At 44.4% G+C, this 27,011-nt stretch overlaps 1 protein-coding gene across 3 annotated transcripts; it reads right to left on the bottom strand.

Moving 5' to 3' along the window:
• Positions 1-1,339: 1,339 nt before the first annotated feature.
• On the bottom strand, positions 1,340-25,516 carry LOC1280197 (zwei Ig domain protein zig-8). 3 transcript variants are annotated; one of them, XM_061657650.1, is made up of 9 exons: positions 25,360-25,516; positions 23,673-24,070; positions 11,973-12,047; positions 11,156-11,391; positions 10,916-11,032; positions 8,922-9,015; positions 6,917-7,044; positions 4,131-4,299; positions 1,340-3,888 (listed from the first exon to the last, which is right to left on the bottom strand). In XM_061657650.1, the coding sequence occupies exons 3-9, from the start codon at positions 12,025-12,027 to the stop codon at positions 3,770-3,772; spliced, it is 918 nt and encodes a 305-aa protein (XP_061513634.1). In that variant the 5' UTR covers positions 12,028-12,047; positions 23,673-24,070; positions 25,360-25,516; the 3' UTR covers positions 1,340-3,769. The 3 variants fall into 3 exon arrangements, with proteins under 3 accessions (XP_061513634.1, XP_061513635.1, XP_061513636.1); XM_061657651.1 differs by having other exon boundaries at positions 25,356-25,503; XM_061657652.1 differs by having other exon boundaries at positions 25,401-25,491.
• Between the last annotated feature and the right edge of the window lie 1,495 nt (positions 25,517-27,011).

Genomic DNA, 27,011 nt, shown 5'->3' with positions numbered 1-27,011 from the left:
TTGGTAACATTCACGCTAAATGTAACCCATCAAAGTAAAATCAACCGAACAATGCGGTATACTTTGAACGCTTCTGCTTTCTCCCATCGCTCGCACCGGTAATTGCTTTGCAGTGCTACCTTTATCTGACAAACCCACCCACTTGCCCGTTGAGCACACCGAAAAGATGCAAAAGAAGCAAAAGAAGAAGAAAAGCACGGTATTTTATGAAAAATATCTCAACAGTGAAACATAATATCACTACAAAGCGTTTCGATGCGCTGCTTCGCCGCCACCGGCATCGACGGAAGCGTACCCAGCGTGAAAAGAATGCATAAAGCAAAAGGGTTCGCAGCAAAGGCAGAAGCAAAAGCAAACAAAAAAACTACTCCAAAAGGATTACCAACCTTCCTAAAGTCCTACAGTAGCAAGTGCCGGCTAAAAGTGGTGGGTTTCGATTTCAACTGAAATGCATCGTGAAAAGAATGAAAGAAATGGAAACGGGGGATGGATCCGTACCGGGCTGAAGGATGATTCCGGAACCTCTTCTTTAACTCACTCAAAGCCACAAAGAAGGGATGTGCCACAGCAGAGCTTCTACTGGCGGGTTGCGAACAAAGCTGAGAAACAAAATCACAGCCGGCAAAACGAAACGTGAAGTGCTTTTTGCGTTGTTATTTCACCAGCTACGTCGTCGTGCTTGACGAATGGACGTGATGTGATACCTACTTACCATATATTGCCATTCATCCCCAGTTCTCTCGCCTCGATTCGATTGGTCTATTTGTGTGTGATAAATGTCCGGAAAAAAACAGAATACACCTTTTATTTATTTGCAGTTTATTTTCTTCTTTATTTTCACATTCTCCTTTCCGTATCGCCCGGTTGCTTCCCTTCTTTCGGTTTTTTGTTCCAGTACATTAGGATTCAAGTTTTTCTTTTACAGTTTTCAATGTGTTTTCGTTTCTGTTCTGTTTTTTTCTTCTCTTTTCTCTTCTTCATTTTTCTCTTCTGTTTCATGTTGCTTGTTGTGGAATGAATTCAATGTAAAATATCTAGTTTTATATGTATATACGTCCTACGTCCTTCTGGAGACGATTATTCCATGGTTGTTTTTCTCTCTTAATGCATTCTTTTATTATTCGTTACCTGTTCTTCATTTGTGGCTTCGCCCTATTCTAAACGAACAGTGTGTGTTTGCCCCCATTCAGAATGGACGCACACCGTCCACGGCCTTTGGCCGATCTCGGTCGGTCGCCGGCGGTCCCGTTTGCGTGAAAACAGAGGAGCAGGAGAAAATGAATATCAACCGTGTGGCTTCAACTATTTTCTTCCTACCTGCTTCTATGAAGAAATTTCAGTTTATCAATCTAACACTCTAGTTACATTCACCTTCGTTTTCAAATGAAGAAATGGGCGTTCGATCCTTCGATCCGTGGTTTTATTTTTATTTTTTGTTTATCCTATCGAGAGCCATATTTTACTATTTACAAGTGTTTATTCAATCATTTTGTGTCGTTTGGCGTGGATGACAAACAAGTTCATTCCTTCTTACGTTTAGTTGTCAACTGAATAGAGCCTTGCTTTGTTTGGAAATTAGAAGAGTTTCAGTTTTGAAATATAAAACAAAGGGCATGCTTCTCTCCTCTCAATACGGTGCGCACTTGTACACAAGAAAAATCTGCCTAGTTTTTCATCCCCAACTCTATCGCTGTTACAAAATCTTTAGTCATGGTTGCCAAAATTTTTAGCCAAAGTCATCCATTTTATACCTACGCAGCTTACTACTCTGCAGCTTACCAGCGGCAGCACCACCAACACCAACAACAACAAAAAAGGTACAAAAGCACATCTCAAAACAACAAAACGACCAAAAACCCGCCCAGTCCATCCAGTGCGGTGGACAAAGCGAAGGCCAGAACAACAACAAAGGAAAGCAAAGAAGAAGAAAAAGAAGAAAAAACACTCACAACAGCCAAATACCTTCGCCACACAAAGTACGCTACATTCATTTCGGAATAATTTATCTTCACGAGATTTGTTTTTATCAGCCCAGGAAGGTTTGGGCAGCTCAGGCTCTCCCCCGGCCTGAGAGGCGCACATCGATCGTCCTTTATGTCCTTGTTTGCCGAAACACGCTCGTTGATGTATTATTTTATTTTATTCAAACCTCCCATCGCAACAAAAGGATTCCACCGTGCGTGTGTGAGTGAGCCAGAGTGAGAGAGAAAGAGAAAAGGCAGGTGGGAGCGAGCGAAAAGTAACAACAAAAAAATAACCTTGACACGGAACAAAGGTTTGCAAAACCAGTTGGCCCGAAAAGCACCGGTGCCCACTTGCCACAACCCGGCTTGGCACGGCTTGCCAGTGAGGGCCCTTTGCGTGGCCCTCTTGCACTGTCAAAGATGAACGGACCTCATCTGTCTTGCTCTTCTGCTACGAATTGGGGTGGGAGTTGGATGAGTGGAAGGGAGGGGAGGGGGAAGTATGCGAATCAGCACAGCACATGTAGTAGTTTGCAGCATGATGAATATGTGTATTTACAGATTCGCATGCCAAACACACAAACGGTGGTGCTGTGGTATGGCCGCTGTGTACACGTGCGTACGCCAAACCAAGCGGCTAAGGAGGGCGGTTTATGTAATTTCCCGCAATCGTTGCGTAAACATACACAGGCACACACAGCACACACGGCGCCGTGGGTTTGGTAATCGGTTTGCAAAGTAATGTCAAACGCGCAACATTGTGCAGGTTTGCAGAATAAATCAAAAACGTGAAGCGGGGAGAAAATGCCATTATTTGTAGATTAAGGTTACCCTTTCGCTCTTTACTGCTTACTGTAGCTTCTGAATGGTTCCTTTCCTCGTATAAAACTTATCATAGGAAGCAATTCAATGGGAAAATTTAATATGTACACTATTAGTTAGCTACATTACTCTACAACTTCAATCTCGAACAAAATGTCAATATTATTACCTTTACAATTTACATTAATGCATATTTTACCATAAATGGCACCATTCGCATCCAAGATAACATAACATAACAAAAATTGTTTATTTCTTCATTTCGGTATCAGTTTTGTTTGGGGAGAGTTTAAACCTATACGCAGCTAAAGCTTTTATTGTTACTTTAAACTTAATTCCGAGCCTCCTTTTAAATCGTTTTGTTAATCTTTTCTGTAAAATTTATTTAATTGTAGTCAACACTGCATAATTTATAGTAAACACATTGAATTAAATTGTTTTGATGGTTTGCAGCTACTAACCCATTCTAATAAGTAGACAATCAAATCATGTTTGCATACATTAAGGCGTACGATGCATACTTTAACGTAAGCTCTAGCCTCGTTGGGCTTACGTTTCAAATTCAAATTTCAAATTGTATTGTTTGGATTATTTAAAGAGAGCTCCTTTTAAACCAAAAACTTTGTACAACACTTTAAGGTTATAAACGTATCAACACACACAATTACACCCTCGCTACATAAAATTCATCTGCACATTTGCAACGAACACTGTCACGCACGAACACTCTTCTGTGAAATAAACTTAACAAATTTCCACTATCGAATTGCAGTAACCGTCGTTAGAACCCATCGGTGCATAAATAAACCTCTCTATCTAGCTCGCTCTCACTCTCTTTTCCTTTCGTTCGCTCTCTCTCTCTCTCTCTCTCTCTCTCTCTCTCTCTCTCTTTCTCTCTCTCTTTCTCGCTCTCTTTCTATCCTTACCTTCGCTTGGGCAAATTACATCGATTGACATGCAAATGAATTGCTGCGGGACGAATCTTATCGCACTGGGAATGCCCGCACCGTCGCCAGCAGCACCAGCAGCAGCAGCGCGAACGTAACGACCACGGCACTGCTCCCCAATCCTTTGCTGCCCTGTATCGCGGCCGGATGTTCGCCTGCAGCAAAACGGTCGGAACGTTGAAGAGCAGACCACCGACCAATCGAATAGTGAAAAAAAAACCGGGAAAGAAACACATTGAGCGAAACGATTTGCAACTGCGCAGCGCGCGCGACAAATGCAAAGATAGTAATTTCAATCAAGTTAATCTAGACGGCTTGCGAAGGAAGCGTTACCTAATCTAAGGAACGGGAAAAGGAACGGGTGGGGACAGCCACCACTAGGCAAATTGCCACTTACCATTAAGCACATGGACGTGCACCGTCATCGGGTTGGCGGTCGAGGGCAGGCACGTGTACTTGCCGGAGTCGGTGCTGCGCGCCCGCTGGATCAGCAGATAGGAGGTCGTTATGTCGCCCTTTTCCGTGATCACCGACACACCGCCACGTGGCGAATCGTAGTTGATTTCCTGTAATGATCGAGTGAAGGATAAGGTTAGTGCAAAGGGGCCCGTTTGCAAGCAAATGAGCGCCTAACAGCCAAACAGGAAAGTGAAACCCAAAGCCGAGGGAGCAAACTCTTATCCGGCTTCTGCTCAAATTGTGCCCTTAAAATAGAAAGATTCATACATTTCCGCTGTGAAACGGCACAAACAAATGTGACACCGAAGAATGGCATTTTCCAACGTGGGAGTTGCAAAGTGTACAATGTCAGCTAAGGCAAATGAACGAAAAAAAACTCCCACCTCTAGTCAACCTTGAAATGATCATGGCTTCTGCGTCATCAGACAGAGGCACCCCCGAAAACCGGCAGCCATAAAGTCACCGGAACAACTCGAATTCGTTTGTTCTATTTTGAGCGGCATGGAAAAGACATACAATACCAGCGGAAGTGTGTCTGTTCCATTCAGGCTGCTCCAGAAATAGAACACACAAGGCTTTGATATTTTGCAAGACACATTTGCGGGGAGGGTTTATCATATGACCGATGGTTCTGAGCTACTGAACGTGATCATAAATTCAGTTTGAATGTAACGGTTGACCTCCGTTCAGGTGGAGTGCTATCTAGAAATTACAACAATTCTGACATTTTTACTTGGAGTAGGTGTTGCTGAGTAGAAGACATCAGATTTTTGTGATTCCTGAAGCGTTGGGTAAGAATCTTACCCTGTTACTTTTATTTTTGCTGAAATATTGTTTACCCATGTAAAATAAAAACAAAGATGCCTTTCATTATTGTCAGTGTCAACAAAGGTAATGCCAAACCCAATCTCAATAACAATTTATCTGTAATTAATTTTATCTTTAATCCAATTATTCAACCGCTTGCTTGACTTGAAGTGCTGATATGTGTATACTTTCAGGCGTTGTAAACAATTTGCTTTCATTTATGCAACACGTGCAGCAAACGATTGTTTTTTAAGAATGATTTATCAAAATTGTCATTACAGGATTTTCCAGCAATTCTCATAGCAGCGGGACACTTTATTGGCTCTTTTTAAAGTGAAATAAACTTCTTGTAATGGGAATTGGACTCTATAGCACCCTTGTTAGATACATCCAATAGGAATTTCCAAGGAGCCTTTCCAAAAAGGGTGCATTAGAGCGCAATTTCCAACATATGAAGTTCTTCTTCTTCTTCTTTTAGGCACAACAACCACTGGCGGTCAAGGCCTGCCTGTACCCACTAGAGAAGTGGGTTTGGCTTTCAGTGACTTATTGTTACCATAGCAGGATAGTCAGTCCTACGTATCTATTCGGCACGGGGCATGGTTTATTCGGGGCTTGAACCCATGACGGGCATGTTGTTAAGTCGTTCGAGTTGACGATTGTACCACTAGACCGGCCCTAAGCTTATGAACTTCATTTCTCATAAAAAAGAGTGGGAAGGAAGTGTCTTTCAACTATGAGAACCCATATAAAACGTTGTATATCAGCTACTTTTTATTCAATTATTTATCAACTAAACCAAACCCCACTAAATTTTGTATAAATTTCCATTTGATTCGTGATGCACGCAGCTTAAATAAACATCTACAATCAAAGCACGCGATCAAACAACCAGCCTGTACAATTTCTGCACAAATCGAATCAATTAACGCTCCGCTTGCTTCTAATCCAAGCCGTATAATTGGCAACAGCTCGCCGCAAATGGTGCGTTATTAAGCACTCGGCCCTTGCCAATAAGCAAACAGGTTTTTAAACAGCATTTTAAAACTAAACACATAAACGATCGGCCTCGTTGCCTGTTCGCAAAAACCCCAATTGGCGCTGTCGAATAATTAACCATTCCATCGCATCGCCAGCCGCTGACTCGGCCACTGGATGGTGTGTGTATACGTGTCTGTCTGTGTGTGTGAGTTGGTGCAGCACCTGAATCTGTAGCCCCGTGCAGCGGACCCGAACCGAACGCGCGTAAATTGCTTCATTTAGTCAGCCTTAAAAGCAAACATTGATCACACCCAATCGCATGCCTTCTCCTCTCTCGCGTAACAAAGTATCGTTTGGCCGTTCGTAGCGGCGAACATGAAACTGCACTCTTGGGGCTGAACAGAAATGCGCGCGTGAGCGAAAAAAAACACACACAACGGAAACAGAAACCAACATTAACTCAGCAAATTGGTGCAAATTATGCTAACGATGGGAACGCATTAAATCGAGTTTGCACTTTATGGGTAAAATGTATCATGGAGTGGAGGGAAAAAAGTGCAGCTTCGTGAGGTTCTGTTTCCTTTTTTGTTTTGCTTTGCCTATCATTTTGTGAAGAAGCACCGTATCGTTTTAAAAAGCAACTTGAAGAGTTTGTGTGTTCTACTCCAGCTTAAGATAATGAAATTATAAAGAAAAAATGGTAAAATAATATGTTAAACGACTATTTTTGAATGTACAATGTCATGTCTTCAGTTCATCCAGCTATTGGAGCAACTAAACGTTGGCTTAGTTAAATTGTCATGAATTTAAGATAACTTTGTAAAAATCCATATAAATAAGTTCTATTGAGCTGTGTTTTAATTTATTCAATTAGTCTAATTTAATTAATGCTTACAAATTCATTTCCCAACAAACGCCACAAGCTGCTTCACTTACCTGCTCATTGTGGGTCCACTGTATCAGTGGCGGTGGTTCCGGAAGATGCCTCACAATGCAGGTTAGGTTCACGGTCGACCCGGTATCGATGTAAAGATCTGGTCCGCCGATAATGGTCGTTATGGGTTCTGCAAAATTCGAAACACACCAACATAAAAGCGAGATACAATTTAAACTCCATGTGAAACTTAAAACATTTTGGAGGGAAGGTCGCACGCTTAAGCTAAACGTTTCGGGTCGACGGGCCACTTCATTACGAAACGCTTTACTGCTAATTATTTTCCACCTAAAACCGTGCCCGTGCAGCCCTGCCCCGATGCGGAGCAATGTTTGCTCAAAGTGCATAATTTATCAATCACACAGGGAAGTGCAAAATGGCTGGCCGGTGTCCCGAAGCCGAAGTAGGAAGCTATAGATTACATCCAGCTGAGAGGTGTTTATTAATTTCTCAAGACATCCCCCACTTGTTTGTGTGTGTGTGTGTGTGTGTGTTCAGTGAGTTCATGTGTGTGCAAAAGCTTTATTAGCTGAACGATGCAGATTTCCCGCTCCGGGAATGATGGTAAGATGGCTAGCCCGGCTAGAGCAGGCGATGTCCCAGTACGGTAATAATGGTGCCACCTTTCGATAGCGTCCAGCCAGCAGAATGTGAAGGCGAGTAAATCTTGCCGACCTGTTACCCCACTGCTCCATTCTGCTCAGCCAGCCCCGATCCGATGAGATAATTTATGCGCCAGCCATCCATGCAGAGGCGTGCCTGTATCCACCAGCACCAGCCACCCGACCCAGCGTGCATCCCGATGTACTGTTTGGCACACTTTCCGGGAAAACGGACCCAGCGAGCAGGAATTCAAAACTGTTGACGCACACAACAATGATGCTTTCTGGCAGCGCGGCTGCGGGTGAACTTGTGGGTGCGTGTACACGCGTCCCCCTGGGATGCGCCTGGGAATACGCTCGCGTAATGAAATTCCACATCAGCAGTCGCGCGGCACATTACTTTGGTCCCGGCAGGACCGTGGCGTACTCCCTGCCAGCCACCGATGCGCACATGATGGATGATAATGGTCTATGATTTCCACCGGGAAATCGCTTATCGCTTTTTATTAAGCCACTAAACGGTTAGTTTCTCGCCGCGTATGATTTGGGCTTTGGGACGCAAAGCCAGACGGGCAGCGGGAGCATGGTTTCGATCGGTGATGAGAGAAACTTCTTCGCCGTAAAGAAGTCGGAATTTAATGTACGTTTAATTGCTGGATAAACGGTACCGATAAGGTACCGCGGCATCTTGGCAGGAGACGTGGGTACGTTCCAAAGGCACCGGCGTAAGCGATATAATTAGTCTGTCAATCTTGGTGGGATGGTTTTGCGTGTTAAGATATAACAACAACAACAATAAAAACATCCATCTAAGCAGGCGACGAACCTTGCGTTGGCAACAAAATGTGTTTGTGTGTGTGTGTGTGTGTGTGTGTGTGTGTGTGTGTGTGTGTGTGTGTGTGTGTGTGAGTGTGTGTGCGTGGTTTTCCCTCTGATTGCTTGTAAGACTTCCCATTTCTGATGGTTCCAGGAAAGCATCACACTTCTTGGCGTCTACGAAAATACACCCCTCCCCAGACAGCGAAATGGAGCGAGAGAGAGAAAAAAAATGTAATCAACAAATGCTCGTGTGAAATTGGTTCTCGATTTCACGTTTCCTCGTATCCCCATTTCCCTCTCTAGTCCCGAGCACAGCTTCTTCCCTCGGTCTGCAATATAAATGGATACCCCATCCCGTGCCCTCTCGATGCCAAACAAAGCTCCCCCTTTCAACACCCATCCAGCGCACCATGTTGTACTGCAGTTTCGGGGCGTGGGTCCTCGGGAAATGCGACCAGAAAGTATTCATCACCAACCTGCCTCCCTCCCGAAGGGATCGAAGGGAAAATATCGATGTCGATACACTGCCGCCGCCGGATCGGATCCGCCGGGGGAACCTCGTCCGGCAAACCAATAAACAACTTACCGACAACCGACAGCATCATGGAGTAGCCGACCGGCGGTGTCGTGGAGATTTGACACTCGTACACACCGGAGTCTCGCTGCTGCGGGTACAGGACCTGTTTGTAGTTGGAAAAAAGAGAGAGAAAGAGATAGAAAGAAAGAGAGAGAGAGAGAGAGAGAGAGAGAGAGAGAGAGAGAGAGAAAGTTCATGAACAAAAAAAAACAACACTCTGTCACAATGTGTATGTGATTTTTGAAGAAAGCGCCACAGCAACAACATTCAACCAAACTAAGCGGGAAACGCTCCTCCGCAAAATTGACGCATTCGGTCGAAAACAGAACACCGTTCACGCTCGCTTCACCAACACCGGGTCCCATGGATGGCAGCCAACAAAGGGGAGGGAGTTGCTATCCGCATCCGGCGGTACACCGCAGGGACTCACCCTCCTCCTCCACCGAGACACGAGCCCAATCGCCCACGATAAGCCATCAAGATTGCGTGTTTTGGGGTGGTGGGGGAGGACTGGGGCGGCAAGAAACATGATACGATACGATCGGATTTTATCGGATTGGAAGTTCGGTTGTGGTTTTTTCAAAGTTGGAAGTTGGTCGCTTTTTTACCTTCTTTGGTTTGGGGGTGGTCTTCACTCTCCCCAAAGGCTTGTGTAGGGGTTTTTTCGTTGTGACGGAAGGGTAATGCTGGACGGATAATTGAGTTGCTGGGTTTTGTATGGTTTGCTCAAAAGTGTGCCTGCGTGTGTTTGAGAAACTTTATCCTCTTTGCTGTTCTTGAGAAGCTTCACGTGCGAAAAGAGATCAGCGCTTGTGCCGGTGCCGGTATATCTGTAGGCGCAGGCACGGCTTTTACAAAGCACACAATCCAATACACCCAAACGGATGGCTTCGGGGCCAGATATGTTCAGGGTACACCGGTACCGCGTGTGCACAAACAACACGCAAAAGGAATCTAACCAGTTGGATGTGATTGTTTTTGGCGAGCAAAAACATTTTTTTTATTTAATGTTATCTGCTTTTCGACTGCTTTGAGTGAAATGTTTGTAAACGGGGAGCAAAAATGTTGATTTTATTCTTCAATACAAGTTTCATGCCGCTGACTCATTGCATAGCGGTAGGCGTTTATGGAATGGGTGAAAATATTCAGTGATTTAGTTAAAGGAGTCAAATACGCCTACATGTATGCAGCATAAAACACAAATATCCTAAATCTATGCAATCTGCGCGATAAAACACGCTTACTTGTCTTATTAACCGAATGGAATGTTGTTCATGCTCTATAAAATCGAAGAAAATAATAATAATAACAAATATTGAACCCAAAAATTAATCAATTGCATTAATACCCGTAGCAAGCCATTAGAATCCGTTCTAAATTCTGCCCATTCCGTTCCAAGATGCGGCTGACACTGCCAAAAGTTCGATTATGGACCGTTAATAAAAATTGCTCTATTAAAGTGCAGCAATTTATTTCCCCCGAAGAGGGTGCGAAAACCTCGAAACGAGTGGGCATTAACCACATTACCACCCCATTGAATGACCAAATGTCATGTAATACGCTCCTAATCCATCCACTGATCGGATTTGAGACCGTCGGGCTTTACCCGAAAGTCCTGCCTAAACACCCCGGAACACAACCAACGACCCCACGACCACACCCCATAATCGGCCAGATTACCGACCGCGGAGCGAGGCGGGGAGGCGTAATGAAAATCTTAACCGAACGTGGCCCCGACGACCTTTGTCTTGCTTCAGCACATCCGGTAGGCGGCACACGACCGTCTTTTTATGGCCAAGGTGGGAACCATAATTTGATGCGGCATATTGGCGCCGGGGACTGCTTTTATGCCGTCAAATAACTTACATCTAGCTCATTATCATGAATAGTAATGAGCGTTGGGGGGGCTGTAGGGACCGGGACACACACTCTGGGGAGGTCCTTGTGTCGCCGAAAGCCACGCAATCTTTACTCCTCTCGCTGTGCTGCCAGCAATGGCTTACCTTCAGCGACCAGTCGTCCAGCTGGGGATTGTGCACGCTCTGGTAGCGCTGGTCCGAGGTGTACGTTGCCTTGCCGACTGTCAGCAGATGCAGATCCCGATGCCGTATCCAGGACACCTACAAGGAGCACAGGGAACGACACGAAAAAGCGGCTTAATTAAATCAACTGTTCTTCGCTGACGCTGAGGGTTTTTTCTTCTGCTGCTCTCCCACTCCACACAAACACACACATCCACCTACCGTGCGGTTGCCGAGGTTGCGCACGCGACAGTTGAGATAGGCCGTGTTGCCGACGAGCGCGGTGACGTTGCGGGAAGCCGAGATGTCGAAGTAGGGCCCCCGGTCGAGCGGATTCTTTGCCGCGTCGTCGTCGTCCTGGTCGGCCTCGTCGAAGGAGGACGTCTGGAAGTAGTGCCTCGGTGGTGTGTACGTGTGTGGCTCGTCGATGTCGACCGACTGGGAGCGTGAGAACTGACCTGCAGCAGAAATAGGGCAGCAAAGTAGAGATTTAGAGCAGTTTTGCGATGCCAGCTTCGTTACGGGGGCCAGCTGCTGACAGCGGATTACTGCTGCCCAGTGCTTCGACGCTGATTGGCAGATTGATTTGTTGTGTATTGCTCGCAGAGGGACACGGGAATGGAGCTTTTGTTAAGATGTTGTAATGCTTTCCAGAGGTTTTGATTGGTTACACGTTCGCTTCACTGGAAATCTTGTACATTAAAGCAACGTGCAACATACAACACGTGTTTATAGCAATTCCAGAGTAAAGAAAGATAATTTGTGCTGCGGGTTGCATAACAAAATGCGTTTTGAAAAGCTGTTATTAACTAAATTTGATTTTCACACTGCCATGCTTAACATATGAACATTTTATCACATTTTGTATCTTGTTTCCAGCAATGTTTAGTTAATTTTAAGATATTCAAACTAATATTAGTAAAACAAACAAAAATCTAAAATTGCATACTTTTAGGGGGATAAAAACCCGCTTTAATTTTAATTTATTTCACAACTTGATTCAAAATAAAGTAAAAATCAGACTTTAAAATTTACTTACCGTAGCTGATGTTGAGGAGAATCATCACAACCGCTATTTGCTTCATAGTTCCCATGTGTAACCCCGATCCATACTCTGTAACGAAACGTAAATAACATCCATTCAGTAAAGCAGTAACGAGCTTCTGCTAATGCAAATTCTAAAGTGCAAACAAACAACGCCTAACCGCGACCGCCAACACAACCGCTCGCATCTTACAAAGCGTGCCCCAAAAACAAAACCATAAGGAGACAGAAATAAAGCTGTCGTTTCGCGGCAGGGCGGAGTTGGATAGGCACACGCGGCCCAACGGTGAGCTGAATTATTTCTACCCCGACCCTACCAAACTGCAACCTTTCAGCAAACGGTCCTGTGCGGAACTCATTAACACAGCGACGATCGTTTTTTGCAGTGACGGCGGAGGGGAAAAAGGCGGTAAGGTGGTTCTTCCACGGTGTTCTACTGTCTGCTTGTGTTTCCTTAATTTATCGCTTGCCATTTCCGCTGAAATACGGTTGAAATGAGCACATTTTTCTTTCCACCACTTCCGAAACGCTTCGTGTCAAGCGTGAGCCGACAGGCGACAAGCAAAACAAACAAATTCCTGCCTGGCGTGGCGGCAAGAACACATTTCTAACAATAAAAATAACGACGGTCGGTCGGTTGGTGTGAACCCTTCGAACGCAAACGCTCGTCACGCGCCCGGGATCGACACTCGGGACTTAAAGAGCAGCAGCAGCAGCAGCAGCAGCAGTTTGAGGTTTCGAAAGAAGGAAAGCACCACGAAGAATGGTTTAGCCGGGAAACCATTCTCCTTCGCAGTACGCTGAAGCCAAGCTTACTGTTTGCAATATTTATAAGACGCCCTGCCGTTTTACACCTGCGACATTGGAACGCACCGAAGCATTGGGACACCCTGCTCACACACACACACACACACACACACACACACACACACACACACACACACACACACCTCTGGGTGCTGTTATTGTACCTCCAACTCCACCAAACCTGAATCTCGTTGGCAGAGGATACCTCACAAGCAACCATCCATCGGCGGGTTTCTGCACTTTCCGCTGCTTGTTATCAAACCACGTCTTGCGTTGATGTTTCACTGTGGCATCCCAAACAAACGAGCGAAAAGCTCTCTCCCTTTTCTCTCCGTCTGTGCCCAAACCCAATCTTCTCGTGGGGTGCTGATGATGTTTTGCTTTCATTTGCCATCGCTCAATCCACCGCTCACCCGGCTTAGTGCGCGTTGCAAAGATTCCGCAGTCAAAACCGTACCGTGCCTTGGAAGAGAGCATTTCTTTCACGTGTTTTCGTTGCTTTCTTTACGCCTTACCGTAGCAGTTCCTTCCATTCTGGGTGGCATAAAAAACACACACACACACTTACACACAAACGAACACAAAAAAACTGCACGGCGTGAGCTTTGGAGCTGTGAAACTGCGTCCGGAATGCTGAACAACAATCGCCAGCACACGGCCTGACAGCTTACACACAGTGTTACAGTGCGAGGGCCTTACAAATAGCTTGCATCTTGCTGGGCGGCAAACGGCCTGTGCAAAGCGAAGCGAATTTTGGCAAGCTTGCAAAGCTGCTAAAGAATGTACCGCTTCGGTGAATGTTTGTTGTTCGATGGTATAGGTGTCTGTATGTTTGTGTGTGCTAGTCTGGTGAGCTTGTTAAGCACTAGTGAAGGTTTTGTTTTGAAAGAATGTTGGACATTTTTTTGGAACACGAAAATTTGATAGTTATCTTTTTGCCTTTCAAAAGGAATGAGGAGGTAATGGTACGGTAGCAATCCATAAGTAGTGTTTTTGTTGTTTATAGCTAAAAGCATTTACATCATTTTTTGCTTTCGAGATTTGCTAATTCTTCTGAATTGCGCTAAGCTAATCATCATTACTGATGAAAAAACAACAGCAAATAGAGTTTTTTTTTTATTCAAAAACCATCAAATGTACCAATTATTATTTACTATTGAAGAACAAGCATCAAGTTGACGCAAAACATCAATTTATTTGTTATATCTCCTTGACTGAATCTTAAAATAAAAACATAATGTAACTTGAAAGTATTGATATTTTGAAGCATGTTTGATGATGATAAGTCCCTCCTCTTATCCCAACACTGATTTGGGAAAGAAGGAAGTATCTTTAAGATAATATTACTCTGATAGAAATGAAGAAATGAAATGTACAAGTAAGTGGTGGCATCTGAATATCCTCAGCTAAATCCATCGAGTCATACACACACCCAAGACGACCAACATTGTTTCATCAAGAAAAAACGGGTCATACTCCATCGAACATAACTCCCTAGCATGCTTTACGTAGCATGCCAAGAACCAACTAACGGATCTGGCGCACCACTTATCAGGACACAACTGCTACATGGCTAGTTCCACTGATACCAACTACTGGCTCCAGAGTCTCTGGTAGCAACAGCTGGTTCTAGGGCTATCTACCTTCCGAAGCAGATCAAGCTAATGTATCTGGAATTAGGCACTTACAATCCTAAATGAGTGAATCCTGCTGTGACCCCTAGACTACGTGCAGACAATAGTGCCGATTATGTGACTCAACTGCTTGAGAAAAAGTATCAAAAATGCTCATTTTCTATTATGATTCGTGTTAGAGAACTCGATTTGTCTCTGGTTTGATATATCGAACTGAACGAAGGTCATTTGCATTACCTGACTCAAACGGAGACCGTTTTTTGTCAAACAGCTTTCCGTCAGGTTAAAGCTACGGAAAGCGGTTTGTTTTACGGTTTAACTACTAAATACATATATTTAAACCACATGAATTGCATGTAATTAAATTCAAAAGGGATTTTTTGTAATTATTCACTACAAAAAGGGTGGGAATTACGAAATACACAGAAATTAGAAAATCATACCACAAGCGCTACTTTTCATGACATTGCCAAACACATTTAGCAAAACAATTCCACATTTAAAGAACAATAATATGCAAAACAATTCCACATTTAAAGAACAATAATATGCCACACGTAGAAATAATTATAAATTGGTACGATACTTCCTGCGTTACGCGTTGCAGTTTGTTTTGACAAACAAATCCATTTCAGATCAATTTGGTAGCAATGTCTCGAGTCAACGAAAGAAGTCTCTAACAAGCTTGTATAATACCGATTTCGTTTCAGTTCGTGTAGCGCGATTTTGTTTGACACATTTCCGTTTGAATCAGATAATCGACACTAATAAACTCACTAAATAGATTCCAACTGTCCACCTTAACACGCGCGTGACTCAAACCTATGTTGTCTCTTTCTTAAATATTTTTTTTTAATTTAATATATAAAGAAAAATCTTACCATCATCATAAGATCATGATGACAACTGCATTTTTAATAAAGTCTAGTATCATTCAGGCCAAAATCAGAAGAAAAAAACATTTCAAAGCCCTTTTTGATTCCCGTTGTTAAATTTAAACGCTCCCTCTTAGAATAAAACCGATCACTAATGAAGCGCTTGTTTATACAGCTCAAACATGATTTGTAATTAGTTTTAATGATGTTTGAAACAGCAAAAAAATTAGTTCAATTTTACTAATAAAATCATAGTTCTGCAGCACACATGAAATCATCATGAATGCTTTTAGAGGAATGCACATTTCGTGCGGGCTTGAAGTCTTCTGGATCTCAGCAGTCCATGAAGCCCATAATATGCACGATTCCCCTGCACAATGCGTCTCCGGATTTCGCTGCTGATGTCGTTGTCCGAAGTAACAACCGTCCCGAGATAGCAAAACTCTTTTACCACCTCGAGATTGCCACCGTCAACTAATACACTGCTTCCCAGTGTACAGTATGACGTACTTCGTCTTTGTCGCATTGATTCTCAATCCAGTTCTTGCTGCTTCGCATTTGAGTCGGATGTACGCCTCACACATCTTCGCTGTTGTCCTGCCGATGATGTCTGTGTCATTCGCGAAGCCAATAAATTAGGGAGATCGGGAGAGGATCGTGCCACGGATGTCGTGGTCTAGCCCCGCGCCTCGAATGATGCCTTCCAGAGTGATGTTAAAGAGCAGACAGGAGAGTCCGTCACCTTGCCTCAGACCCCTGTGAGATTCGAACGAATCCGGTCTATGGTGTCGTAGGCCGCCTTGAAGTCGATGTCGAACTGGAACCGTACATAGCTTCTTTAATTAATCACCACAAAAAAATACCATGCTAACACAATACATTTTTTTTCCTCACTCATATGATCCTTCAGCAGCACCTCCACCTCCAAAGAGAGAGAAAAAACACACACCCTCACACCAAGCGGTTACAGCGAATGCAGGGCAAATAAATGAGTTAACTTTTTGCCCCACCCGACCCGCGCGTACGACTGTTGCGGGGAAAGTTTTTTGTATCCCTTTCCAAAAACACACGGCAAAAAATGCCCCTTGAGAGCAACGGAAAAAGCGAGAAAAGTGAAAAAGTAACACGGAAAGCAACAACGGCAACAAACCAACAACAACAAAAAACACCCCACCCGCCCAAGAATCCATTACGTAATCGATCAGTGCAAGCATATTCGCACAAATTTACACCCCACCCTGGGTTGATAGCTGGTGGTGGAGGGAAACTTTTTCTCTTCAACCCAAATAAAACACCCCAACGGACCACACGAAAATCCATGACCGATCGACCGTTTGCCGGCTTGCTGGCGATGATTAATGGTGTGCCGGTGCCGTGTGTGTGCTTGTGCGGGCCCGGTTTTATTCTCGAGTCTCCAAGGGCCTTGCTTTTTTATCGTGAAAACACTACCTCCCCCTCTACAAACAGATTCAATTGGCACCGTGGTATGATGGGTATGAGTGTGTGTTGGTGGGAATAAAGTGAATTAACCAATGAGGCACCAGGCGGCTCCATTGGGCTCGCAAGCACTGGCAGAAGCAGCGAAAAAGGATTTGAGTGTGAGATTTGTCCCAATGCTACGAACACAACCTACAAACCACTTGGTAACTATCACCGAAACGAGTAACGCAACTGTGCACCCGATTGTAAAACAAAAAAGAGCGGCCCAACCATTATTAAGCGAAGCTTATGTCTGCAGATGGCAGCACCGATTGTGTGTTTCCACTCTAGTTTACATGCGGATGAACGGCAATCGAAACGAGCTTCCACTCGTTTTACAATCGTTTTGTGTGCGATGGTATGGGTGCATCCGTGAAGTTTGCTAGTTTATGTGCGGATATCCGCAAAGACATCCCAGACCGCGGCAACAACACCAACAACAATAACCAAAAAAAGAAAAGGCTCCTCACCATATTCCTCCGGGGCTCATCAAACAAAAGCTGAAAGACAGCTCCCGAAAATTCCTGCTCTATGTGTGTGTGTGTCTGTGTGTTGTGTTTGTGCCCATCGCAAGCCACCGCAACCGCAGCTGCGCTAGGACTTTTCGTGCGCTGAGTAGCGCTAAATTATGAGACTACGCGGGATACACCCTCCAGGCCGCGGTCGGCCATACGCACCCGTGTACAATTTGTTCAATTATGAAGGTCTTTTCGCCACCCCCTCCCCCGGGGCGCTTGTAATAAGGAGCCCCCGAAGACTCACACCCTACACTTGCTGGTGCTATCTTTAGCCGCTCCCTGCCTCCCTTGCCCGTAGCGTGAAAACTTTTCCTCTCAGCCACTGGTGTAAGAACCCGAACAGGAGAAAAAAAAGGTCATAAAAGGTTGCCGTTAGATCGGTGCGGATATCGGAAACAGAGGCTATCCCTGCGCTCGTTTTTGGACACCAAAAACCCTCCACCTCCGAAAAGGAGAACAAAGCGCCCGAGCCCGGCAAACATCAAACGAAGATTTCACCCTCCCTTTCCACATGTTTCCAAGGGGAGAGAAAAGGAGGGTGAAGTTTCGCCCCAAATTGATACCCTTGTGAGTGGGCAAACAAGGTTTAACGCAAAAACAACAAGCCTCCATCCTCCGTTCCCAGAACCCGTGATTCTCCACTCACGCACACACACGCACACTGGATAAGGGAAAAACTTTTGAAGCTTTCCAGCTGCGGCGGCTCATCCCTGGCTGGTCTCACGCCGTATGTGCTGTTGCTTTGTTTTTTCACTCTCCCACCCTGCAACGGAACGGCTATCTGCAGCGCCCGTCTCCCGTACATTGTAAATGGTGCTAGGGAAGGGGGGGGGGGGGATATTTCAGCCCTCTCCAGAAGGGCCCATCTCATCTAGCAACGCCAGGTAAGAAGGTTAAGCTTTTTTGGTTTTGTTTAATCTCATCCCGGGGATCGTGTTGCTAAGTGAACTTCACTTACCGTGCTGTTTCGGAAAAAAAACACGGGAAGCAGGTGTGCCTGTGTACCGTGTTGCTCGACCGGTTGTACAAATAATGTTACTTCCACTTTCGCAGAAGGCGAGCGGAACACACAAATAAACAGCACACGTAAACATGCAGGTTAACACAAACACCTATGGCTAACAAGGCACGCGATTCTAAGGCAGCTAGCAACTGCTGCTGGGTCGTTGCGTAGCTGATTGGTGTTGGTGGACTGAAAAGCGTTATACGTACGCATTCTACCCAGCTCTATGCGGATGAAATATGCCTGCGGAGAAACGGTTCGACTGCCGTAACCAGTAATTCAGGAAGTGCAAATTGCTCAACTCCCACACGCACGCACACACCTGACTGAATTTTAACTTTTATTCCGAGCGACCCATGCTCGCCCGAGGGCTATTGAACGTAATGCTATTTATCTTTTGTTCTGGCAGTGCTTCGCCGTTTCATTCCGCTCTTTTTCCTGGATTTTTCGCACCCACATGAAAATGATGCTTCAAATTAAACGCCATCCCCCCCCCCCCCCCCCCCAAACGAGTGCAGATGGAGCCAATTTACTGTCACGGCTTACAGCAAGAAGCCTATTTTACAGCTCATGTGCATGCTGTGCTGAGCAGGTCGAGCAATCAGTAAGTGAAATTGGAGCTCAAATAGCGAAGCTTTACCTTCAACAACCCTTTTCCGCACACACGAGGCAAATGTTCAAACAAAACTCTTTTTCCTACTCCTGAGTGAAACAAAAGCCACGCGAATGCTGCTTGTGTAATGTGCCACTTCGTGCCAGATTGTACGCGTGATGGTACTTTGCAAACAATTTATCATCCTGATCCGTGTGCTGCTTTCGGGTTGTGTGCGAGCGGTGTGCGATAAGGTCGGTCGGAGTAAAGCAGTGAAATGATATGACGCTTGAATGACAGCTTTTTTTGGGTGGGAAACGACACAGACTGGCAAGAGTGTATGGTAGACGCTTTCACATACAGCCAACAAAATTAGGTGACGGGGTGGGAGTTAAAATCGTTTTAATCCTGGCAACTTTTCTTTCAACTTCAAACATAAAATATCATTTTCCTTAATTTTGCCACTGTCATAAGAAGTTAAAATTGTGCCTAAAAAACACACACGATCCGGTTGAAAACACTCCTACGGACGAACATAAGCGATGCAATAGGATTAAATTGTAATGCAAATTGCCTAATGTAAGGCGCTTACAAATGGTTTCACTAATTTCATCACTGAGAAAGAGAATTATGCAAGACTAGGCTAATTATACTTGTATGAAGGAATGCTTTTGCATCAAAACTTGCAAAGAACATTGTTTCAGCAACATATTTTTACTCGTTTAATAAGCTTTAACTTACTTTTCGTGTGCATTGATTTGCTTTCTATCGTCAAACAAATAAAGAATCCTTAGCTGCTCAAATCGCTTTAACCTCGGCACCATTTACCATAAACTCAAGTCGTGCATCGCCCGCCCACTGACCGTATGATGAATGGTGTGCCAATTTTGATCTTACCGAGATTTACAACCGCTTGCAAATGGCGTCCGCTAGCCTTCCCTTTCGTTAAGATTTATGTCAGGGTTACGCCGAAGCCGAGCAGACGTGACGACCCGAGCAAAGGAAGACGTCTGATGGCAAATAATGCTATAAGTGTGACTAAATATGCCGATGATGGCAGTTGGGCTGGCACCAGACGTCGTCTCAACCTCACAGACATCTCACTCTTTACTACAGCAGCACCAACAAAAAAGGCATTATTCTTGAAGCAGTGCACGCTTCATTCCTACGCTTTCTCACACACAAAAAAAAACCCCACGAACATTTGAACGAGATTAAATTGTGCCCAATTTCAACCGAAACGCACGCCCTTCAATCGATACACACTTACCCGAGACAAAAAAAAACAGAAAAAGCCCCACTCAAATGGTTCCCCGCGTTTATTTGCCCACCATAATTACGTCTGACGATGCCGCTTAACGATGCAGTGGGAACGTTTCCTTTTTGCGAAAGCTTCACCACTGCTAACGAGCCGTCGTCCGGGGAGTGCCGGATCGTTCGCGTCGACGTAAAGTTACACGCTAAAAACGCTCACTCTTTCGCGGTTTGTTTTGTCGTCTTAAGTTTGAATCATTGCTTGGGCTCATTGCCATTACGAAAGCGGCATTTGCTGGGTGAAAGGGAACAGAAAACACTGAACTGAACGGCTTACTACGAAAGTGGACGTGTGTTTTTTTCCCTGCCATCCAAAGTCTGCAAGCTTATTTGAAATTTCAACACGCACAGCTACCATAAGGACGTTCAAAGAGAAGAGAACGAATAGAAGAAATAAAACGGATGAGCGAGAGAGAAATATAGAGATAGAAAGAGAGGGTAATAGCATTTACTTCACGCAGACATATTAAAGGAATCGTTGTGAGCGCGAAAGCAGGGCAAAAACATTTCCGCTGAGTTTTCGCTGCCCTTGCAAAAAGAATAAAACAACAACAAAAAACACAGTGATAGAAAGAAAAACAACCCCACAAACATCCGGCAGCGAAAGCAAAAATCACCCACCGAAGGCACGGCGCAAAGTTATGCTCCAGAGCGTTTGCAACGCGTGCGAGGCAGCGAAAACAGTGGAGTACAGCCGTAGCCGTACAATACTGCTTCCCGACGGTGGCTACAGCAAAACTTCCGACCATGTATCGGATACTTCCGGAGCCGGTTTCGCTGACCGTAAGAAATCTGATTAAAATGGAACGTTTTAAGTATCGAGCCTTTGCGAGCCGGGCGTAGCACAGAGCAAGAGATAGAGAGAGGGAAAAACAGGAAATTCAATCCGGTCGCCTCCGTAACAGCAACCGGAATGGACAGTGAGTTGAATGTTGATGAGCTTTCGAGTAAGTAGACAAGCCGGCCGTTGAAAGATCGGTTCCGATCTGGTAACTCTCGTTTAATGATGTATCGTTGAATACCCTGAAAACTGAGCCGTGTGTTGTGTGATGGCAATAGAGCTGTGAATAACAGACCACTTGCATCGGTGGAAGTTGCTGTAGTATTGTCCTCTTGTAGATGTCCGTAGTGTAGTTAGCAGTAAGCAAAATCAAAGTGGATTGAGATGGATTTCCAATTACTGAGTAGCGTGCATTGAGTTAATGTTGAAGCAATTTATGCTCTTTGCTGGTATCATCCTACAGGTACTCTTCGATCGTGCGTAGGCTCTAACCATGTCTGGAATTAAAACTACACCCTGCGTCACAAACAAGAGAAGAAGCAACCAATCTTGTGCTATGATCAATTATTTATCACTCCTAACGTAGATTGAGGGGTATCAAGACTCGATTACAATTTGAAGTACAAATTGTATCAGACCTAAAGACTTTATCCAAGATCTGGGAGTGCATTTGAACTTCAAGTAAATTATAAATTGCCTACTTTTAGGCGTATCGCAAAACATTAATGCCAATCACCAGTATTGGCTCGTTTTCTATTTAAGGGAACAATATTTATCATCCGGACTGGATCTATTTGATATTTCTGTTTCATCATGTTGGATTACATAATTTGTGTACGAACACAGATATCATGTAAAATCGTTTTGTTTTATTTTTAAATGTAGTTTGGTAATATCTCAAAACCCCGAATTAAAGGTTTATAGCCATTTTATTTCTATTTAAGAGTTTTCAAAGTTGTAAAACAAAGCTATTCGTTTAAAAAGCGTTTGCGCTTATGTGATACACGTGTTTTGCAAATGCAACTACGATCCAGCTAACATTATATACTTTTAGGCGTTGCTCGCCTCTTTGTAATCACGGTAACATACAACATACATTGGAGTTTTCATGAGAAGTCTTAGAATGAGAATTCAAAACAACGTATCAAATTACTTGAATCATACAATTGATTTATAATTTGCCAAATTGATATTCAACAAACCACGCACATAATTTTTAAGGCAATTTGCATATTTTTCTGCAATCATTTTTGAAGGTCAAAGATCAAAATTAAATCAACCATTGCATACTTTTAGGCGTTATGCACTTTTCAAAAGCATCATTTCACCAAATTTTTCATTCCATTTTTCAACGTATTCAAACAAAGCTCTGCACGATATTAAGTTAGTGCTCTAACTTTTTTTGGAAGGTCTACGGGGAAACTAAAAATAGCCTCTTAAATTTAATCTCCCAAACTCTCGTATCACCAATATGCTGCATGCCCACAAGCAAAATACTACGAAAACAGAAAAAAACCCGCCTCAAAATGCTTTAAATTTCCCGCAAACATTCCTCCGCCCTGTCCAGCATGTGCAGGCAATCGTGCTAAATCTTTCATCCCTTCCAACAAAAAAAAGGCTACTTACTCAATATAGTGCCCCATAAACTACTAATTTCCCTTCCTCGCAAAAGCAAATACCACCGGCCGCCGGCTAAGTGAACTTAGCTTTTTCCCATCATACAGCTCATTAATTTATCATCAAGCTAAACCGGTAGCTCCGGGCGGGCGTACGCTTGTGCTTCGGACTTGGAGCCAACGAAAAATCTACCTCCAACAACAGCAGCAGCAGTCGAGCACCAACATAAACCTTCCCAGCCGTGCGGAAATGGATTAATGGTGCCCGAAACTGTTTCCAGCGACAGACGAGTGCGAGTGAGTGAAGGAGCGATTTGAGAAGGGGAGAGAGCGCACACAAGAGCAGCCCACAAAAATAAAAATAGCCCACTCGATGGCGCCGGGCCTTTTTTGTGTGTGTGTGAAACGTTCCGGCATGCTTTCGGACGTGTTTTTGTTCCTTCGTTTGTTATAGCCTGCCTTATCTAGGCAGCTGTGTAGGTGGGCGGGCGGGTTTCTTCGAGCGTCGAAATAAAACCTGTCCGGTAAACCACGTGTTCGGTTCGGATCGATAGTACCACAAACCCACGCACAGACGATGAAGTGGGCCGTGGGATTCATTGGAAGCAGTACCTAGTCGTCGTTCGGGATTCAGGGGGAGTACAGTATGAATTAATTTTGCATCACATCTGACGTCACACACTGCCAAGAAATGGTAAGTACATGTTGATGGCAAACAAAGCATGCCAGCCACACCATCAAGTGTTACAGTAAGCTGGGTGCAAAGTTTTCCCACTCCTTGCACCATAATTCTCAGAAACATAAAACAGCAAAACAGCTCGAACGCTGGCAGCAAATTGTTTAATGCAATCTTGCCCATATAATTTTCTGTGCCGCCAACTTCCCGCCAGTTTAGGCGCCTTCATCGTGTCGGCGCGCCCTCTGATTAATTAAATTCTGCGCGCATAATTTCTAACCGCGCCCATAATTAAGCAAGCCTCTGCCAGCCCTTCGGGCTACTCCGTCCCTCACCGCAACCATAAAAAGTGTAACAAAAAACTTGCCCTGCTTACATCGTTGATCGTGCCGCAACATACCTTTTTAAAAACTGCTCATGTTAATCGTTTCCACCACCACCACGGCTCGCTACAGCTCCAAACGGCGGCGCGACCTAAACGGCGCAGTTAATCCTTGAAACATCCATTATCCGTTTCCTTCACTGTTGCTGGTACCCTGAGCCCAGTGCTTTGCACCGGTTGAATGCGTCTCGCCAATGCTCAATAGGCTCTACACCACGTCCAACCTCTTTTACTTTTTGTTTTGTTTTTTTCAAAACTCCGGAAAACAACGCCAAAGCAACAAGCACTTCCGAACACACACACACACACCAGCACCTACACACTTTTAAAACCTGGCCCCTACACTCTAAAACTCGCCCCTCACACCTACAGGTTGAAGGAATTTCCGTTCACTCTTCACTTTTTGTTTCCGTTTGCTGCAACAAAAAAGAAAGCAAAAAAAGCAAGCAATGAAACACGCTCACAACACACAAAGTAGATGACAATTTACACCTTCCTGCGACAAAACGGCGAGTGGGAAGGGCGGTGGGAGGAATTTAACTGGTTTGAACTTTCCTTTTCCGGACTGTTTTTCCCACTCTTTTTCCCTATGTTAATACTTCCTCGATGGGAATGTTACGCGTGTGTACACCCTGCTGTGAGTATCGAACGAAGCAAGAAAAGCGCCGGGACGAAAATCCGATGGACCCGACCGGGCGATCATTTTTCCACCTCAATTAGTTTGACGGTGAGGCCGCTCCCTTTCCCGCCAGACGTGTTCCGTTCCGCATGAGCGACGAAACGGTTGCCGGACCTTTTTGGGGGTAGCAAGGGGGCGGCATCCTTAGCCGTTGTTGTGGATTTTTCCTGACCTTTTGCACTCCTTTTCACATTTCACACTCGTTCGTTCGCTCTTTCTGGGGGCACTTTTTCATCGACCACGCGCCCGTTTCGCAGCAGCAGTGGGGCACGGTTTTGCTCGTTTTTTTAACGTACGAAACCCTACCGAGCCGAGCAGGCAGAGCAAACAATGGGAAGTTGTTGTTGGTGTTTTTTTGTGATGCTTTTTCCTGCTCCGCTTTATATTTATTATGATTTGGTGGAAAATCTAATTTCATCAATTCCTGGAAAATAACGAACATCAGTTGTCAGCGGCTCGTATCGCCACGGGCCGCTGCACAGCCTGTACGATGCCGAAAGGCGGGGAAGATGTTAAAGTGATGCCATGTGCTTTAAGCCACACAAATCGTACGCCACGACACGCACACACGGAAGACGCTACAACTCAATCAAAAAAGAAGCAGCCACCCAGCGGATGTGAAGCTTTCTTTTCCCACGAAGCACGAGCGCCAGCCAGAACAATCACGACCGAGAATCACTGAACGAGCACTTCGCGGAATCTGCACCACGCTTCACGTCACTCGATCAGCTGAGAAATCAAATTTTCCCACATTTCCTTGCCTTTTTTCCGACAGACGGCGGTGACGGCGACGTTCTGCTAACGCCCTGCGGCAGTTTCGCACAGGGAAAAAAGGCCACCTTTAATGTTGCGCGCTATGGCACGCGGTTTTTGTTTTTCTTTTTTTTTGTGGTGTTCGCACAGGCTCACGTAATGCCTCACTGTTCCGGTTGGGCCTTTTTTTTACTCCTCCACCACTTCCGCCAGGCCTTAATGCCCCAGCCGATGGTTGTGAGGCGGTAGACTAGGACTATCGCCTTTACCTACCCCACTCACCACCACATCAAAACATACACACACGCACGCACGCTGGAATGGAACCAAATGGGTGGGTTGAGCTAGCTTCCGCAGCGGTTTCGTAGCAGCTTCGGTTGATTATGCGAACAGACTGACGGGCACGGTCAGCACTCACGTACGGCTTTGCTCGCATCACGCCTTGCGCTTTTTCGGCGGCACACTGTTTACAACAACTGCGAGAGAACGAGAGAGAGCGAGCGAAAGAAGAGCCTTGCTGAGTAGTGAGACGTTCATCCGGTTTTATCTGGTTTGGCAGCTCACCACGGTGAGCAGTATCCTTTCACAATTTAACCGTTCGTGGTGTAGGATCGTTCTGGTGGTTTGGTAACACGAAACAGGTTCTTGGGGGTGCATTTCTCATCATTTTTCGTATCGCAAACATTGCTCACCAAGGCTGAGGTTCATTTGGTGAGCTGATGGTTCGTGCCGGTGCGCATGAGCTTTGCCTGTTTCCGACGTCGGATGACACTTCGTAACGAGCTGTTTACGGGGCGGCACAGCTGGAAGCGCACTCTGGCGGGAAATGTACGTACTAGCATTGTGTTAGTTTACGTATCGTTTCGAATTGTTTAGAAGCAAAGGATATGAAGGACGGGAATAAGTAATAAAGTGAGAAAATCCGTTTTGAAAGAATAGCACATTCAGCTAAGGCAGCTAAGTACATTTTGGAGGAGAATCGAAATCGAAATAAAAACTAAATAAACATGAATGACAATGTAGGAATAAAGAAACAAATGTTGCCTTGTGACTTATTCATTGTTACACACTATTAGTAGTAGTAGTAGCAGTAAGTATTTATTGTCATACAGGGTTTACCAGCATAATAAACAACTGTCCACTTGTTTATAACAATAGTCGTTTTGAATAGACACCGCTGTCTACCACTTGCTCACACGTCAGATGGTGTAAGCTACTCTGTCCAATTCAATAACACAATTTTCGCCTTCGATCGCACAACGGTCGGATTCGGCGCGGTTTCTTGTGGTTGTTGTATAATTAACAAAAATAATGTTTTGATTTACTGAAATTTCTGGTTTATACTGCATATTGCTTGAATAAAAGAAGCGTGTTTGAAAATGTTTTGTTTTTGCAAAATTTGTGCCAACAAAACAAACTGTGCCGAATCTGACAGTTGCTAATTGAAGGCGAAAATTGTGTTATTGAACTGGACAGAGTAGCTTACACCATCTGACGTGTGAGCAAGTGGTAGACAGCGGTGTCTATTCAAAACGACTATTGTTATAAACAAGTGGACAGTTGTTTATTGGATTGGTAAACCCTGTATATATGATGGCCTACATAATAATTCATGAATTATAACTCAATCTGAGTAACCTAGTAATCGTTTCGAAATTGACATCATAAATGATAAAAAAAAAACAAATGATTGACGAGTTCATCAATTTTAGCGAGCAAATAGATTAATAAATAAACAAACTAAATCAAACGTCCACTTGTCAATATGTGTATCACAAGATTAATTCCACATTACTTTCACTAACGATGAGACAGTATGCACAACAAATGTAATATTTTATGGTATTATTAAGGGGAAACGTTTTGATAAAACTTGTCCCTGTGATAAATGCAAGAAAGCATAACGATGCAATCAAGAATTGAAA

The sequence above is a fragment of the Anopheles gambiae genome, chromosome 3, assembly GCF_943734735.2.
Source record: "Anopheles gambiae chromosome 3, idAnoGambNW_F1_1, whole genome shotgun sequence".
Lineage (NCBI taxonomy): Eukaryota > Metazoa > Arthropoda > Insecta > Diptera > Culicidae > Anopheles > Anopheles gambiae.
This window is presented reverse-complemented; position numbering and strand designations above follow the sequence as displayed.

What these genes read in the sequence shown, in the direction of transcription:
- LOC1280197 (XM_061657650.1), bottom strand. Translation starts at nt 12,027, where the DNA reads ATGGGAACTATGAAGCAAATAGCGGTTGTGATGATTCTCCTCAACATC. An exon ending in GCAACCTCGGCAACCGCACG is followed by an intron (nt 11,033 to 11,155) that starts GTAGGTGGATGT and finishes TGCTCCTTGTAG; the next exon opens with GTGTCCTGGATACGGCATCG. An exon ending in TGGACGACTGGTCGCTGAAG is followed by an intron (nt 9,016 to 10,915) that starts GTAAGCCATTGC and finishes AACTACAAACAG; the next exon opens with GTCCTGTACCCGCAGCAGCG.